The 17,117-nt window shown below is 41.0% G+C and overlaps 1 protein-coding gene across 1 annotated transcript in view; it reads left to right on the top strand.

Annotated features, from left to right (window-relative positions):
* LOC308160428 (voltage-gated potassium channel subunit beta-2-like) overlaps positions 1-17,117 on the top strand; it is a gene marked incomplete at both ends in the record, with an annotated part of 119,061 nt that overhangs the window by 86,838 nt on the left and 15,106 nt on the right. The window contains 5 exons of the mRNA XM_080534342.1: positions 3,416-3,460; positions 4,302-4,346; positions 5,525-5,568; positions 6,807-6,893; positions 14,721-14,765. Of these exons, the coding sequence (XP_080390468.1) occupies positions 3,416-3,460; positions 4,302-4,346; positions 5,525-5,568; positions 6,807-6,893; positions 14,721-14,765 (266 nt within the window). The remainder of the gene's footprint in view (positions 1-3,415; positions 3,461-4,301; positions 4,347-5,524; positions 5,569-6,806; positions 6,894-14,720; positions 14,766-17,117) is intronic.

The following is a 17,117-nucleotide window of genomic DNA, read 5'->3' on the forward strand; positions in this document are numbered from 1 at the left end:
TTAAAATTTCCCTTAGTTATAAACTATTTTCATTAATAACATTATTAGTTAGTTTCACCCGCCCACAGAATGCGGTACATTCAACGTAACGTTCCATAGTGAACGAGCACGGATCTGTAGCAGGTGCACGCGAGCTAGAACGAACATTCAGAGAGATGAAAAATGGCCAAACGTTTGGTAAAGAGAAAAGTTGATTCAGAATGCAGGGTTTTTAACCAACAGTGCACAAGTGATTATTATTGTTAAATGCAAAGAAGTTTGTCAATAAATGTATGAATGTGATCGCGGAGGAGGTGTCCCGCAGTGAGTCTGTCCGCAAGTAGGCACCAGATGAATTGAGAAATTCCCAGCTGCAGGAGAAAACAAAATAATTTTACCGATATGTTCATGATCTGTGTCAAGCAGGGTTTTTCCTGCATTGAGAATTATGAGGCGGCCGCCTCCGTCATATTTCTAGCCGCCTCCAGCTCTCAACAAAACTCTGACGGTCGTATTTTCTACAAGCGCTGCACTCGGTGGATTTCTAACTGCAATTGCGGCATTGCGCCGACGTGATGGCGGGGGCGCTGTTTCACAAATAAGTTAGCTTTCGTGTTGATTTATAGTTGATGTTGACTGCTCAAGGAGAATACATAAGAATGCCTGAGAGCCTTATATTGCATTATATTACATTACATTTTGAATGGTCATCTGGTGCCTGAATATTGTGTTTTCCTTTACATAAATAATGACATTTCCACCATAAATTGATGCAGAAAGGGCACAAATTGGTGCATCTAAATTCACCAGAATGCAAGAAATTAAGTGTTTGATGCTCGTTTAAGGACCCCCAGACAGCCCTGCTTCATGGGTCCCCCCGTGTATGATGACGGTCCCCCCTCATGTATCAGACTGTAAAACTGATTATATTTCATTGACATATCACTATAGGTATAAATTCCATCCAAATTCAACTGTTTAGACTTTGTTTGCATCCACATGTGCTCTCCTGCGCGCAATTGCTTTGCGCAACCGCCTCCATTTCACACCGTTCCACTCCGTTCTATATTATTTTATGTTAGAGACCGACCCAGGCCCCCCATCACAGAAAGGAAAAATGATGTGGCCCTCACAGAAAAAAGTTTGGGGACCGCTGGGTTAGAGTGTCCGTCCTGAGAGTGGGGGGTTGTAAATTCGATTCCCGGCCGAGTCATACCAAAGACTATAAAAATGATACCCGATGCCTCCCTGCTTGGCACTCAGCATTACAGTTTTTTATGGTCGCTAAGTCACAGTGTTCAATACTGAAGTCACAGAGTCACAACTCTTCATACAGTCAGCAAAGCAGAAGCCCATGTGAACAAAACGGTGACTCTTACTCTGTGATTTGTGCACTGCTTTCATACAAAATGCATTCAATGACCACGTTCTCCAAAATCCATAACACTTCTCTCATTCAAACTCCCCCACCTGCAAAACACTATGTATTTGCAACACATTTGTTCATTGTTAACATACTGTGATCAAAACTGTGAACAACACGTTCAAAACAGAATGATTTGGTGCATTTTGCAGTAATCATATTCCTATCATATATGACAGAAAGCTCACAATAAACAGTTTTTTTGCACAGTGTTTGAGTGTGCAGATGCTGTTATTTTGCACTCTATTGATACTCTTCAGTTCCAGCACCTCAGCAAAGTCTGATAGAGGATGAGCGGTGGTATTTTCACTATTTGCAGTAATCATATTGAAATGTCTAGAAAATATTAGCAGAATATATACAATGAAATGAAATAGACTAGATGCATTGCCAGGGAAGACATTAGATGTGACCAGATGCAGACCAGAGAGTGGACCAAAACCCTCAGGAGTGAGACATTTTTGGTGTGATTGCTATTGTATTGTAGCCCTGGAATTTCTGTTTTTCTTTTTTGTTTGAACTTTGCATCTTCCACTTTATTTTTCACTTTTCATTTCACACAAGTAAATGTAGTGTACTTTGAAGTAAATGTACCGTAACTTTCTTTCTGCAAAAAAATCAAAACATTCTTATAATGAAATATTCATTCTTGTGAAAATCATTCAAACTATGTAATGCTCCCTGTTGTTAGTGTTTTGTAAGTCAGAATGTTATGAATGACTGTGTATGCTTTCTGAGTGAACATTGTTGCCAGTGTATGGTTGAACGAGCTTCTTTTGAGACATGAATGAAGTGATTGGCCAACATGCGTGTTAGTAATGCAGACTGTATGAAGAGTTGTGACTCTGTGACTTCAGTATTGAACACTGTGACTTAGCGACCGTAAAAAAATGTAAGGGTTGGATTGGGGGTGACATACCAGCGTCATGTCCAGGGGGTGTACTTGTACATCAAGCCGCCTCACGCCACTGAAACAGGAGATAGGCTGCCCCCTAAGGGCCATTAGGCTTACTTACTTACGATACAAACTAATGATGAGTTGATAACATCACAATTTCACTCATTTCATGGATGTATCTTATGTTTCTTTTCAAAGCTGCTTGTTTACTTGAGTTACATTTTTGCATGTATGTAGATGTTATTATAAATATATATATATATATATATACGTATAATGGATATATTAGTTCATCTTTAAGAGATTAAATGTCCTCGGATCAGGTACTGTAGGTCAAGTCAAAACCCTAAAATATGTATTTGGTGCAACAGAAACAAGAACAAGAACCATACCGCAATGATAGCATACTAACAATTTCACAACATTAGCTTTTGTTGTTTTTGTTATTATTATTATTATTGTTGTTGTTTGTTTCCTTGGGGTTATACTCCATCTATCCAGCTGAGGATTTCTGGGAACAAACTTGAGTCTGCCTCTATACACATGGCAGATTCAAACATACCAACACACAAACACACGCACAGACCCAAGCCGAGCTGCGTTTGTAAAGAGCTGTCACATAGAGTCAGATGCGCTCTATGGAGAAGGTTGAGAGCCATTCAAGAAGAACTTATTGGTCCTTGGGGCAGAGATGTAACATCTGTCGTTAGACATGGCCGGCTGCATCCTCCACTTCCTTTTCCTCTCTCAAAAACGGCCTCTCGGCCATACTCAATGAGGTAGTAAGAGAGACAGAGAGAAAAAACAAGAGGGAAATGAAAAACGGAAATTGTGCTACATGTCACTGCACTTTCATTAAGCGGATGTTCTTTTCTTCTTCTCTGCAATACAAAGTAAACAGGGAAATCCTTGTGAACCATCTGTCCATAACATCTGGGGGGTATTCCATCAACGTCACTAAAGGAAACTCTAGGCTTCCATCTCGCGAGATTTATAAAAAAAAGTCTGGGTTTGTTTTGATAAATCTCATGAGACAATCAAAAATAATTTTCCTTTAGCAACTTTGATGGAATTCCCGTGGTGATAAAGATGAACTCTTTTGTAATGTCTTTCAGGGCAGAGGTCGTATTGGGGAATATCATCAAGAAGAAAGGATGGAGGTAGTGTATTCCAAAACAAATGTCATGTATGTCTTGTGTGCGTGGGAGCTGGTTTTCACACTTGCCCCAGTTGCTGTCAATCGGAGTGAGTCCATTTTGAATAGAATACCTGTACATCGTTTATATCAAAAGTATTTTGTGTGATTTCTTTTTTTTTTACCTACACCCAGCACTTGAGTTGAGGGGGGATGAGGGGGGATGGCATCCCCCCTCAAATAAAAACTGTCAAAATCATCATCCCCCTTCTAAAACTGCCATCCCCCCTTTCCATCCCTTATGTAATTTTATCACTGAATGTGGTATTACTGCTATTTCAACATTTAGTTTTGCTTATATTGAGTAAAATACTGTGGGCGAGGGGACACACACACATGCAATGACATTTTTACCAAGTCACTGACACTGAAGTCACTGACGCTGTGGGGATGCTAAAACTGTCCCCATATGATCAAATCCACCTTCCCCCCTGATTTTCTTTTACAACTTGAGTACTGCCTACACCTGTTCTATTACCTGTAACTACTATTCCATGTACTATCAGCTCAATGTAGTGTTAACTTCCTTGAACAATGACCATGTCATCCAGCGTTAGCCACACTAGCTGAAGTCCTATTCTATAACCCTCTACCCCTCTACCTTTCCTTTCCTACCCTTGAACAAGTGCACACTTTGGATGGCAGAAGGGCAGCGAATGGCCACACACAAGTGTGAATGATCAAATTAATTTGCATTTGAAGTCCCGCATTGGAATGGGTGTAATCAGCGAGTGTAGGGCACATTTGATCAGTGAGAAAGCTCCTGGTGCAAGACGTGTCCTCACCCTGTGCTCTCTCCAACACAGGCGCTCCACTTTGGTCATCACCACCAAAATCTTCTGGGGAGGAAAGTATGTACTGGAGTCTTCCACCCTTTACTGGCACCCTTACAGACACACACACACACGCACGCACGCACGCACGCACACACACACACACACACACACACACACACACACACACACACTCTTGAGTTACAAGAGTGATGACAGGAGAATGTAATAATACAGTGGGATTGGGACACAATAGAAAACACTTGACAGGACAGGACCTCACAGGTTCACTCCTGTCTCACCCCTGCCTGTGTGTGTGTGTGTGTGTGTGTGTGTGTGTGTGTGTGTGTGTGTGTGTGTGTGTGTGTGTGTGTGTGTGTGTGTGTGTGTGTGTGTGTGGTGTGTGTGTGTGTGTGTGTGTGTGTGTGTGCTTGCCTGTGTGTATGTGTGACGGCGCAACCTTTGATGAGGTCTCACAGCAGGCAGAGAGTCAGCAGAGCTTACAGCTTGAATTATTTACTGGTAGAGGAGAGAGTGTTTATGGGGTCCATCCCTCCTATGAGGATGCCCTTCAGGACAACTTAAAGGTCCTGGCCCTGCGCTGACAGAAGGCATCATTAAATGTTCATATGTCAAGTACTGTACATTTCAACATTCAAACCGTCAATATGGATCAAAGCAATGAAGGAAAGGGCTATGTTCAGAATTGCAGGCTACAGTATTTATTACATAGGCTAAGGACAGAACCACTAGGCAGAGAGACAGAGGAGCAGGTTGAGAACCACTGTATTGACATTAATAATCAAGACAATCTGTCATTGAAACTGCCACACTGAATATTGGCATACATAAACCGACGATGATGTACTGCAATACACAAGACTAATAAGAGTGCTATCGTTTCTCTGTCTTTGGTCACCATACTACAGTATTGTATCAACATCCGCCTGACTGGTACACAGTTACTGTATTTGCTATTATACAAGTAGAATATGTAACGAACATGACTTATTTTATTACAAAATGGATGCATCCTTGCAACGGTATATAGACAACCAACCAAACTTGAAACATTTCCTTTTTAATTCATATTTCTATAGATTTTACATTTGAATAACCCTAACCCTGACCCTAAAAAACAAAACAATAGCACATATAGTGCTATAATAATAGCATACTGCTGCTGTTAATGGTAAGAGGAATTGTTGAACATCATATTTACATTCTGAGAAGGGTATCTGCTATTTGCTTTCCAGAGCAGAAACAGAACGAGGGTTGTCCAGAAAACATATTATTGAAGGTAAGTCATTTTCAGTAATTTTTTACAGACTTGGTCATTTGATTATAATGTTGACATACAATGTTGATATGTTACTTTCTCAAGGTAAAGTACCGTATATCAATATCGGCTAATCATCATTGGTTCTAATATTAGAGTAATAATAATATAAGAAATTAGGTAAATCAAGGAAGGACATTTGTGACACATTCTAGTGTTTTGGTCTGCATGTCGGCAACTAATCAAAATGTTCAGACTTTTATTTTGAAACATGGAACTACGTTCACAACACAAACTCGCTAGTCAAGCCAAAATACTGCAATGTAGTGGATTCGTTGAGTAATCCCCACTGCTACCTAGTTAACTATAACACTACTTTACATTGTCAGCAGGCTCACAAAACAAACTGTGTTAGTTGACTCGTGATGTGTCATTGATTTTCAACAAAGCAGAAACGTATTCACATTTCTCGAAAGAAAAGTCTGAACATTACATCGGATGCTGATATGCAGACCCAAACACTAGAACATGTCACATTTCGTATTCATGATATTGTGAATGTTTATTTGTCCTGGCACTGTGTTGGATGAGGTGTGGTCTACATTTCATCATGTATACAATCCACTTGTTGGCGTGAAGTGGGAGTGATAGTGACATGTGATCAACAAGGAAGGAAGTGTCCACCTCACATCTTTCCTACCTAGAAAGTGATAGATTGTATCGATGATGAAATGTAGACTACAGTTGTGGCACTGATTAATTGTTGTCAACATGTCATTGTCAGTGGCAACATTTTTGTTGAGTTTTCATACAGCAAATGTGTTGAGATGAGTCCAGCAGTCCATGTTTTTGGGGGGGTTTTGGCGGGGGGAGGGGGCTTATCTACTGTACTAGACTGGTAAAGATAGGCACAAAATGTTCCACTTTAAAGGTGCAATCTGTAATTCAAACAGAAATGTATGTATGTATGAATTTCTATGAAACACTCAATTTCATAGGCAGAGCTATGGACTGACCACCCATGTCATCAAAATTATCATTTTAACTACTTGTTTTGTGTCTTGAGCTATACAGTGTTTGTTTACAATTCCATAAACAAGCTTATATTTTGGGTTCTGATGGGGTAAGACAGTTGAACTAAGCTCCGGCATTTTATATTCTTCAAGAATCAATGGCTAAATATCGAATTCATTTGAAAGTCAAAACATGGGTGTACCGATTGCAAATTGCCTTTTTAATTGTCTCCACATATAATGCAGGTCTAAGGGCATCACTGGAAAGACTTCAACTAGAGTATGTGGATGTGGTTTTTGCTAACAGACCGGACCCCAACACACCCATGGAAGGTAGGTTATCAGAATGATTATCCGGTCATTTTTGTCAGCTGTAGGTTGACATATGACCGTAAACTGAGTGTCTTGCATCAAGTGGTGTCCCAGTGCACTGGAATGGCTCTTGGTTCCAGCTCACGCCTAGTTTACAAAGGCTTGTTCTGCACTTGTGCATGGTGACAACATGATCATGGAGGTGGAGGAAGACATGCATGAGACGGTCTCCACTTACTATGATGTTACGCTTTGTCGATCTGCTGTCAACTACCGTACAAGGCACAGCTTATCGAGAGTAACCTATCCAATTCGACATGGACATGCTAGAGCAGGGGTCCCCAAACTACGGCACACAGGCCATATTTCTAGCCGCCTCCAGCTCTCAACAAAACTCTGACGGTCGTATTTTCTACGGTGGATTTCTGTCATTTCTAACTGCAATTGCGGCATTGCGCCGACGTGGTGGCGGGGGCGCTGTTTCACAAATAAGTTAGCTTTCGTGTTTGCTAGCGAAATAGCTGATAGTTGATGTTAACTGCTCAAGGAGAATACATATTTGAAAGTACAGAATGCCTGAGAGCCTTATATTGTATTATATTACATTACATTTTGAATGGTCATCTGGTGCCTAAATTCACCAGAATGCAAGAAATTAAGTGTTTGATGCTCGTTTAATTAAGGACCCCCAGACAGCCCTGCTTCATGGGTCCCCCCGTGTATGATGAGAGTCCTCCCTCATGTATCAGACTGTAAAACTGATTATATTTTATTGACATATCACTATAGGTATAAATTCCATCCAAATTCAACTGTTTAGACTTTGTTTGCATCCACCAGTGCTCTCCTGCGCGCAATTGCTTTGCGCAACCGCCTCCATTTCACACCGTTCCACTCCGCTCCATATTATTTTATGTTAGAGACCGACCCAGGCCCCCCATCACAGAAAGGAAAAATGATGTGGCCCTCACAGAAAAAAGTTTGGGGACCCCGGTTACAGCTATGGTAGTATGTACCTGTGATTGTTTGAGTTATTAGTGGAACAAAGCACTGAATTAACTCAGTGATTGTGAACTCTAGCACTAGTTTTGTGAACTAGCCAGTTAATGCTCTCCATTGACATGCTGGAAATGCTATATATATATATATATATATATATATATATATATATATATATATATATATATATATATATATATATATATATATATAAATATATATACGTATATACACTGAACAACAAAAATCTAAATGCAACACTTTTGCTCCAATTTGTTTTTTTAAATCAAAGACGTAACACTTTTTCTATGTACACAAAAGGCCTATTACTCTCAAATTGTGTTCACAAATTTGTTTACATCTGTGTTAGTGAGCACTTCTCCTTTTAGTGCAGCAGATTAATGAAATAATCGTTCGCTTGGTGATACAAGCACCAAATTTGGCACACAAGTGCTTTGGGACCTACTCTCTCAGAAAAGTACGGTTTCCACTTGAAAAAACAAAATGGCCACCATTTTTCAAGATGGCCGCCATTCGAAATGGATTCAAACAACGTTTTTGAATGAATAATCCTATTTTGATGGCCTATACATTGAAATATATTGTAGCGAACGGGAATCTTCTAGTGTAACTCGCCCCATGTGGGAGTCGAACCCCGACCTCCCACATAACCGACGGCCGCGCTAACCATTAGACCAAGAGAGTTAACTCCCTTGGAGGAGCTGTTAACGGGGCCTCATACAGGATCGTTACACTATCCTCACCGTTCGGGAGAGCGTGCCCTCACGCTTCACTATGTCAAGTCCATCACGTGGACACGCCTCTCCGATGGCCTTCCTTCCATCCCACTTCTGACACCAGTGTAGCGAACGGGAATCTTCTAGTGTAACTCGCCCCATGCGGGAGTCGAACCCCGACCTCCCACATAACCGACGGCCGCGCTAACCATTAGACCAAGAGAGTTAACTCCCTTGGAGGAGCTGTTAATGGGGCCTCATACAGGATCGTTACAATATGTTTTTGAGTGTGAGAAATCCAATTCTGCATTTAGAATATCAAAATGATTGAATATTATGGTGATAAAATGGGAATTAAACTAAAAACACTCTCTTGGTGTTGTTTCCGATACGCAAAATACGCATATTGCATTTAAGCAGTGCTACAAATTTATTTTATTTTATCATTTTAAAAAGGACACAAAATAACCAGAATGATTGAGCAATTTCCTAAAAGATGCATTAAAGACATTAGTTTCACTTTTGGCTATTGAACCTGTAAGCTACTTGTAGGCAAGGCCACGTAGAGGCTGTCTTTGTCTCCCCCAATGTTTTTTTTGTTTTGTATTTTGTATTTTGTATTTTTTTTTTGTGTATTTTTTAAATTTTTACATTTATACTGTAGTTAGCGGAAACACAGAAAACATGTCCAAGCATAGGCTGCATTGTACAATTCTGAGCAAAACATGGCTGGCAATCATGGCTGTTTCTTCTTTTAGTCCTCACATTCACAGGCACACAACTGGGTACACTTCAGGCCGAATCGATAACATTTGCATCGTCCTCTGCATTCAGTCTTGCAGCCGCATTTCGTCAACTGCTCACACGTCTGAACAATCGGTGGAAGGGTTGTCCAGACCACTTGCCAGACCTCACCATCTTTTTTCCAGCCCCAGTTGGCAGGGCTTTCAATTTGCATTTTGCACACTGTTGCCTGGCCCCATATGCAGGCAGCTTGGAAGGCAGACCGTTTCACATGCTGAACGAGGGATGCGCTTGTCGGTGGAATGGCATCATAAGACCTTTGCTTCCGCGCAAATAATTCTAGTCTTGCCTCATCAACCTTGCCTGTAGTGCTCTGCTTGTCATACATGGTGATGACAAACTTCTCAAGGATGTTGAGGTCTGCATCTTCTATGATAGGTGGGTACTGACTGAGCTTTTTGAAGACAGGGCTCACTTCAGGGCAAACCTCCCATGCTTGTCATGCCGTTTTTTTTGCCTTTGCCACGAAAAGCTGACACAACATCACAGCCAGTGAAGGCGTGAAAGAACAGCATGCCACTGGATTTCTCTGGGCCAAGAGAAAGCACCATGTCATGGATAGGCAACCACTTAATGGACTGACCTTGGCCAAATTCTACCCAAAGCCTTACTAAGCCTGCATCCTGAAGAGTCGCAAAAACATTGACTGCAACAACAAGAATATCTGTGTCGCATGCCTTGATCAACACAGACTTCATCTGTTGCTTGGCTGCATGAAGAGTATGTATGAAGATTCTGGAGTCAGCTTCCTCATGGTTACATGGACTTAAGCCTTCAAGGCTGATGGGCTTGTTTGATAGAGCCTGCTCCCCTATGGTCACAACTATGACATTGTTGGGACACAGGGTCACTATCTTGTCGGCTAGGAACATGAAGAGCTCAGTCTTGTTGTTGCTGTCTCGCAGGAAGCTTTTCCAGTTGGGTGGCAGTTTGTTTTTGTCTGTCACTCTTCGTCGACCTCCCATACCTCTGTTTGACCTAGTTTCAGCCTTCAGGCTTGAAGTCCAGTAGACATCAAAAGTGATATCTGTTCGCTCATACTTTGATGAGTAGGTCTGGATTTTTGGAACTACATCCTGGACAGCATATTCCTCAAAGGTCTTTGATGTTGTAGGAGACAATGAATGCACAAGAGAGGAACCATCAATGATAATGGCATCACATTCTGGTTGTTTGTCAGGAGGAGAAATGGTAGCTTCCAGAATTTTTGAAAGCTGAGACTTCTGGCCAGAGTGGAGTTTCCCTGTGTCACTCAGTGCAGCAGGGAAAGGTTGATTCTCATGCTTAAAGAACTCAAGCAGGTCACACTCTCGTAATTGGCACGATATAAAAAGCTGCGAGAACAGACGACAGTCATCTTTGAGTACCTGCTTCTTCATGTCACTGGAAGCTGCAGCTGCCTCTTGGCGAAAGAAGTCGGCTTTGTTCTTTTTAATGGGCTTATAGAAGGAACCCTCATCCCCCAGACCATTGAAAAAGTCTCTGAAGGCAGCTTGACCTTTCTCAAAGTGAGTTCTTACAAGCTCAGCAGCACTGGGATGTGCGATGGTTTTTGTGTCCAATGTGAGCAGATCTTTGGACTCTTCCTGGAAAGGATTGCCCAGATCCTTCATCACATCAAACAACTTTTGGACCTTGTCAGTGAAGGACTTCTGAGACTGACTGGTCTGCTCATGATGCCTGACATCTTTGTTTGCTTCTTTGACTTGAGATGCCAACTCATACTGGTTGACTAACTGGCTAACTTCTGGTCCAGACACCATCCACCGCCTCAGTGCAGATGGATCCTCTGTAAGGCCAATGGCACCACCATCACCTTTAACAACTGCATTGGCCTGCTCGTGAGCTTGGTCAATGGGTAAGCCTGAGAACTCCCTGTGAGTCTTGTGGACCACAAACTTTCCAAGCTGAAATTCATGGAAAACCTGAGGATGAGTTTGCTCCAAAGACGCCATGTCTCTGAGGTGGATGGGGAGCCATCGAGCATAGTTCACATTGTTGTTTGCAAAGAAGAATGGAATTAGAGCAGACAGTGCTTGACAATACAAGTTGAAGTTAGCTTCTCTGAAAGATCTGACCAAAGAGAAAACCACCAATTCCATTGACAACACAAGCTCCCAGAATTGAAACTGGGGGCTCTCCTCCCTGCGTTTCTCACACCAGTCACTGAAATTCAGGGCTCCTTCATTCTCCTCTGCACAATGGTACTCATATGCTTCCTTTCGGAGCATGTAGAGACAACATGCTGTAACTTGGTGCATTAGGCGTGTTCTTGTGACACTTGAGGCAGAAAGAAAGGAGTCAGCTTTTCCAGAAGAAGCTATCCCAGCCTCCACAAGAGCACCTGTCCACCCACTACTCTGAAGCAGGGTCCCCAGTGATCTGAATGCAGCCATCTCTATGTGGAGTCCACCAAACATTACAACAAATTTGTCCTCGCCATAGGCTACAGGTCAGGCCAGTGCCACTGGACTTGTTTGGCAAGAGCATAAATAGGCTGGTCTGCAGTTATCACGGGAACCTGGTTTGGGTTGAGGTGTGGAATAGCATCCCTGACTTTGTTCATGGAATGCCTCACTGTGGCAACAGAATGTGCCTCATCACGAAGAAGGGGCAAGAGTGAGGTAATGCCCACTTCAAATTCAAGACCTCGCTTCTTCTCTGCATGGTGGACTGAACCCCATGGTGAGTTTCACAGCAGTGATGTCGACAGATGGTTGACCACATCATCTCAATTAATGGTGATGAATGCTGCCCTTCAATTTAATGCAATATCTGTGATCAGACAGCTTCCAAAAACGCTTATTTTGAGTTACGTAATAGCCACCATCTTGAAAACTGGTGGGCCATATTGGAATTTAATTAACACAATTGAGTTCCAGTAAGGATACATTCATTTTGATGTTTGGACCATTAACCCATTTCTGTTCATTCAAGTTCTACTCCAAAAAACGTTATTTTGCATCTGATGAGGCGGCCATCTTGAAAAGTGGCAGCCATCTTGGATTTTCAGCTGGAAACCGTACTTTTCTTAGAAAGTACATCCTGGACATCATTTGTGCCAAATTTGGTGCTTGTATCACCAAGTGAACGATTCTTATGAAATATTGATTTAATCTGCTGCACTATTTGCCAAGACGCTCCCTCAAAACTTGTGACATCTGTGGCATTGTGCTGTGTAATAAAACTGCACAATTTAGAGTGACCTTTTATTGTGACCAGCCTAAGGCACATCTGTGCAATAATGATGGTGTCTAATCAGCATCTGGATATGCCATACCTGTCAGGTGGATGGATTATTATAAGGAGAAGTGCTCACTAACAGAGATTTAAACGAATTTGTGAACATAATTTGAGAGAAATAGGCCTTTTGTGGACATAGAAAAAGTCTTAGGTCTTTGATTTCAACTCGTGAAAAATTGGCAACAAAATGTTTTATATTTGTGTTCAATTTATATATAAATGTATAGCTCTAGAAAACAATTAAGAGACCACTGCAACATTATCAGTTTCTCTGGTTTTACTATTTATAGGTATGTGTTTGAGTAAAATGAAAATTTTTGTTCAACTGCTGACAACATTTTTATTTAGCAATAATTTATTATTGAATTTATTTGAAATAAATGATTTGCTGAAAATTCAACTGGTAAACATTTTTTACAAAGTAACAGTGTTTTCAGACCTCAAATAATTCAATCAGCTTGGCTTTAAATAGCTTGTCCATTGTACCATCCATCTCCCTCTTGGTCACATTCCAGAGGTTTTCAATGGGGTTCAGGTCTGGAGATTGGGCTGGCCATGACAGGGTCTTGATCTGTCAATCACACCTTGATTGATCTGGATGTGTGGCATGGAGCATTTGTCCTGCTAGAAAAAAAACAATCCTCAGAATTGGGGAACATCGTCAGAACAGAAGGAGGCAATTTTTCTTCCAGGACAACCTTCTACTATTGTTTTATTCCAATTACTTATGTGGTACAACTATCACTGTTTTTTCCATCCAGTTGGTCCTATTGCAAGAGGATTGTGATGACCACAGAAGTGTTTTTTATACTTTTCCTTGTTAAATAAGATCCAGTTCAGGTGATCACCTAATCAGTACCTCACTGAGTAGAATGACGTGTGCCTGTGTTGGAATTCATCAGACACTGGAATGGAATGGCTGCCATACATGTAGGGATGCTCATTTAAGAAATATGTGGAGAGGTCTCTTAATTTTTCCCAGAGCTGTATATATACACTACCGATCAAAAGTTTTAGAATGCCTACATTTTTCCACTTTCTATTAAAATGTTGCTAAAATGCAAAAATCATCAACAAATCGCTCAAATCACTGAGGAGTTTGTCAGGATCAAGAGAAAGCTATTAACGTGCTGAGTTGGTAGTGACAACCTGATCCACACAGTGTGTAACTGATTCCTATGCAAATCAGAGAACCTATCAAAACAATGATTCATTCCAAAATGACATGAACTATTATCCTTGCATTAAGATGGTCTCAGTTCAACTTATTGAGTGATTTGTTGATTACATTTATTACATTTTTTTCAATAAAAACGGGAAAAATTTAGGTGTTCTAAAACTTTTGACCGGTAGTGTTTGTATACATCCATCATCAATATGAGGAATAACTTTAAACAACTGGTCACTATGACATGGAAGTAACATTGTCATAAGAATTTGATCTGTTGTTAGTTGTGTTATGTCCATTGATGACCACTGACGTCAGATTGCAGACTTGTGTTGTGACTGGGGTAGCTGAATACAGTACCAGCTCATAACAGATCTTCAAATAATGTGAATATGACTTCAACCATAATCATGTATGTTTAAGCACTCTGCAATGCATGGATGTGGCACTGATAGATTATGCTCTGCTTTAAAAATTAAGGTTGCATTTTTACCTTAATTGGATTCTAAGCCTAAGCATATCGTTTGGGTATATACTGGATTTAGAGTTGGAACACAATGATAGCTCAGTATACAGTAAATGCTCTTGATTACCGGACTATACCATTATTACTCATTGAGTTTCAACGTAGAGTAGGAGCTTGGATGAAACGTGAAACGTAGAGTAGGAGCTTGAAACATAGAGTAGGAGCTTGGATGATACCAACATTTCAATTTTTGTTACCAATTGAAATGGTTAATAAAGCTTTGAGAACATTGAATGCATGATGGCAGGGTTGGAGGTTTCTGGAGGAGCTCTTGTTCAACCTCTGGTATAATTTACAAGTATACCACCAGAAGTCATTTCATTCACAGACTGGTCAAGCCTCTTCATAATCTTTTTGTTTTTCATCACCAGGAGACCCATTTCACAACTCAAAGTCCAGAACATTCATCATAGAAGGTACATGGTACCCTCAGTGAACAAGTATTCACCACCTCTCCCCCCCCAAAAAAGCATTTTATAGCAGGGTCTTGGTAGAATTAGTCTTCCTGCTCTTTCCCTATTGTGGGAAAATCCCTGCGATTCATAAAATGCTGGACTGTTCCTAGTGGTAGCAGTGGAAGGTGGAGTGCTGTACTGTAGATTGAGTGGTTGATTGAGTTGTGGATCTGTTAATACACCTTGCAAGTACATTTTGGAGAAGGTCGCTGAATTGAACAAACCCTTCATTCATTGTATTCTTTTTGGGGCAATTATTTCTACTATACTTTATTCCATTTTCACTTCAGGCTATTCAGATATTTCAAATGTTCCTTTCTTTCTTTCTCCATCTGTTTATCAGCATAACTCCAAATGTGTTTTTCCGGGTAAAGGAACTCATTGGTCTAATGTTGGCAGTTTCAGAGCCATTTGTCGTCAAGAGATGCCATTTTCCCTTTTTGTTAGGGGATGGCAGATAGATAGCCCAATAGCCCATCATTTGGTTGCAATTTGCAAATAAGGCTCTCTCTCTCTCTCTCTCTCTCTGTTCCGAGATTAATAGGATTACGTAGAGCTCAATACCATGTTAGAAAAGTGAAACTGGTCAACACATGTGTGTATATTTACTCAACATATGAGAGCAATAGTGGTCCATGGCTACATGCAGTGACCCCCTCACCACCACAGCTCTACGCCAATCACTCATCACTACCTGATTCCGGATGGTTCGGTTCAATTTATTTTGCAAGATGATCCGCTGCCAGTGTGACCACTGTCTTGATTGCAGTGTGTTTCCCCCTCCAGAGCATGTCTCACTCCTCCTCAACAAGTGCAACCCCCCCCCCCCCCCTTCTCTTTCTTGATGATAATTATGAAGCACGGCATGTGAATTCAACACTGAAGCCATTACATTGAAGGTCTGTTATCAGTGTGGGTGCTCGAGGTAGAAGAACAAGGCAAACTGTACAGTATTTGTTTTTCATTTCAGATCAGTATTTTCCTATGGGACATTTTACACATGTTCATGTGTTAAGAGCATGTTTCCAATTGAATGTCAATATACTTAGTATAATGCAATACATTTGCAATAGACTTGCTGAAGATTAACAACAGATGTGTAGCTTTGGTTGATTTAGAATCACAGTCTTGTGATGAGTGCTGTCGTCCTCATAAAGCCCAGATAAAACGCTTGAGCCACGAGGATGTTCTCTTGGTTTAACACTAGAACAGCCGTGAGATAAGCCGTGTGTGTAATGTAAAGAAACATTTTATATCTTTGCAAAATGTCAAATTTCAGGACCCTCCTTTCATGACTTTTCCTAGATATGTGAGTTCTACCAGCCAGTATCCTTACATTTTCAAAATCACATCAGGATAAGCTAGTACTATAAAGCTATTTTGCCGTTTTTCTGTGTAGGAAGCAGGCTAATTTACAAGCAGCCAACTAGTGGTCGTTGTGTGTAAATAGCAGCTTGAGCTCCGCTCTCACTCGGCTCTTTTAGTAGGTAAAAAGGCACGGCTGTTCTATGATTCATGTCTGGATCGTCTACTTCTAACAGGTTTGGAGCATGAGATCCCGTCTCAGATAATTAGTCCCTGATTAAACAGGAGAAATTAAGAGGCAGGAGAAGTTATATTGTTATGTGTTAGGTGTTCAATTAGGTATCTACAGTTGGCTGACATTTGCTGTTGGATGCTGTAACCTTTAATAGGCTTGTGTTTCTCTGGGAATATAGCAGAAAAAGGTGTGTTCAGTTCTTCTCTTTGCAGTCATAAAGGCTCCAGACTCTTTAAATGTCAATACATTATTTCAGTACATGAACATTTCACTTATTAACTCATTGTAAGTTAATTTGTTTTAATAAAGATGACACCAAAACATTTATGTTTTAACCATGTGGGCTGGCTGTGGGCGGGGCGGCTGTGGTGCAGGAGGTAGAGCCGGCGTCTAATAATCGCAATGTCGGCAGATCGGTGGTTCGAACCCCGGCTGGCCACATGTCGAGGTGTCCTTGGGCAAGACGCTTAACCCCAAATTGCTCCCAGTGAGTGGGCCAGCGTTATGCATGGTAGCTTCCCGCCATTGGTGCGTGAATGTGTGTGTGAATGGGTGTGTGAATGAGAGGCCATTGTAAAGCACTTTGGAACAAGGCGCTATATAAGTCAGTCCATTTAACATTTTTATAACCATTAATGCTTATTACACTTCAATAGACTTGAATTAGCAAAGCGATTTCTGCATGTTAACCAGATTCTGAAAAAAGCTTTCACATGTTCCAAATGCTAAAGTATCTAGCGTTGACACCTTTGGGTTATATTACTATCGTGAGC

This window comes from Nansenia antarctica (genome assembly GCF_963989245.1).
Source record: "Nansenia antarctica genome assembly, chromosome: 6".
Taxonomy (NCBI): Eukaryota; Metazoa; Chordata; class Actinopteri; order Argentiniformes; family Microstomatidae; genus Nansenia; species Nansenia antarctica.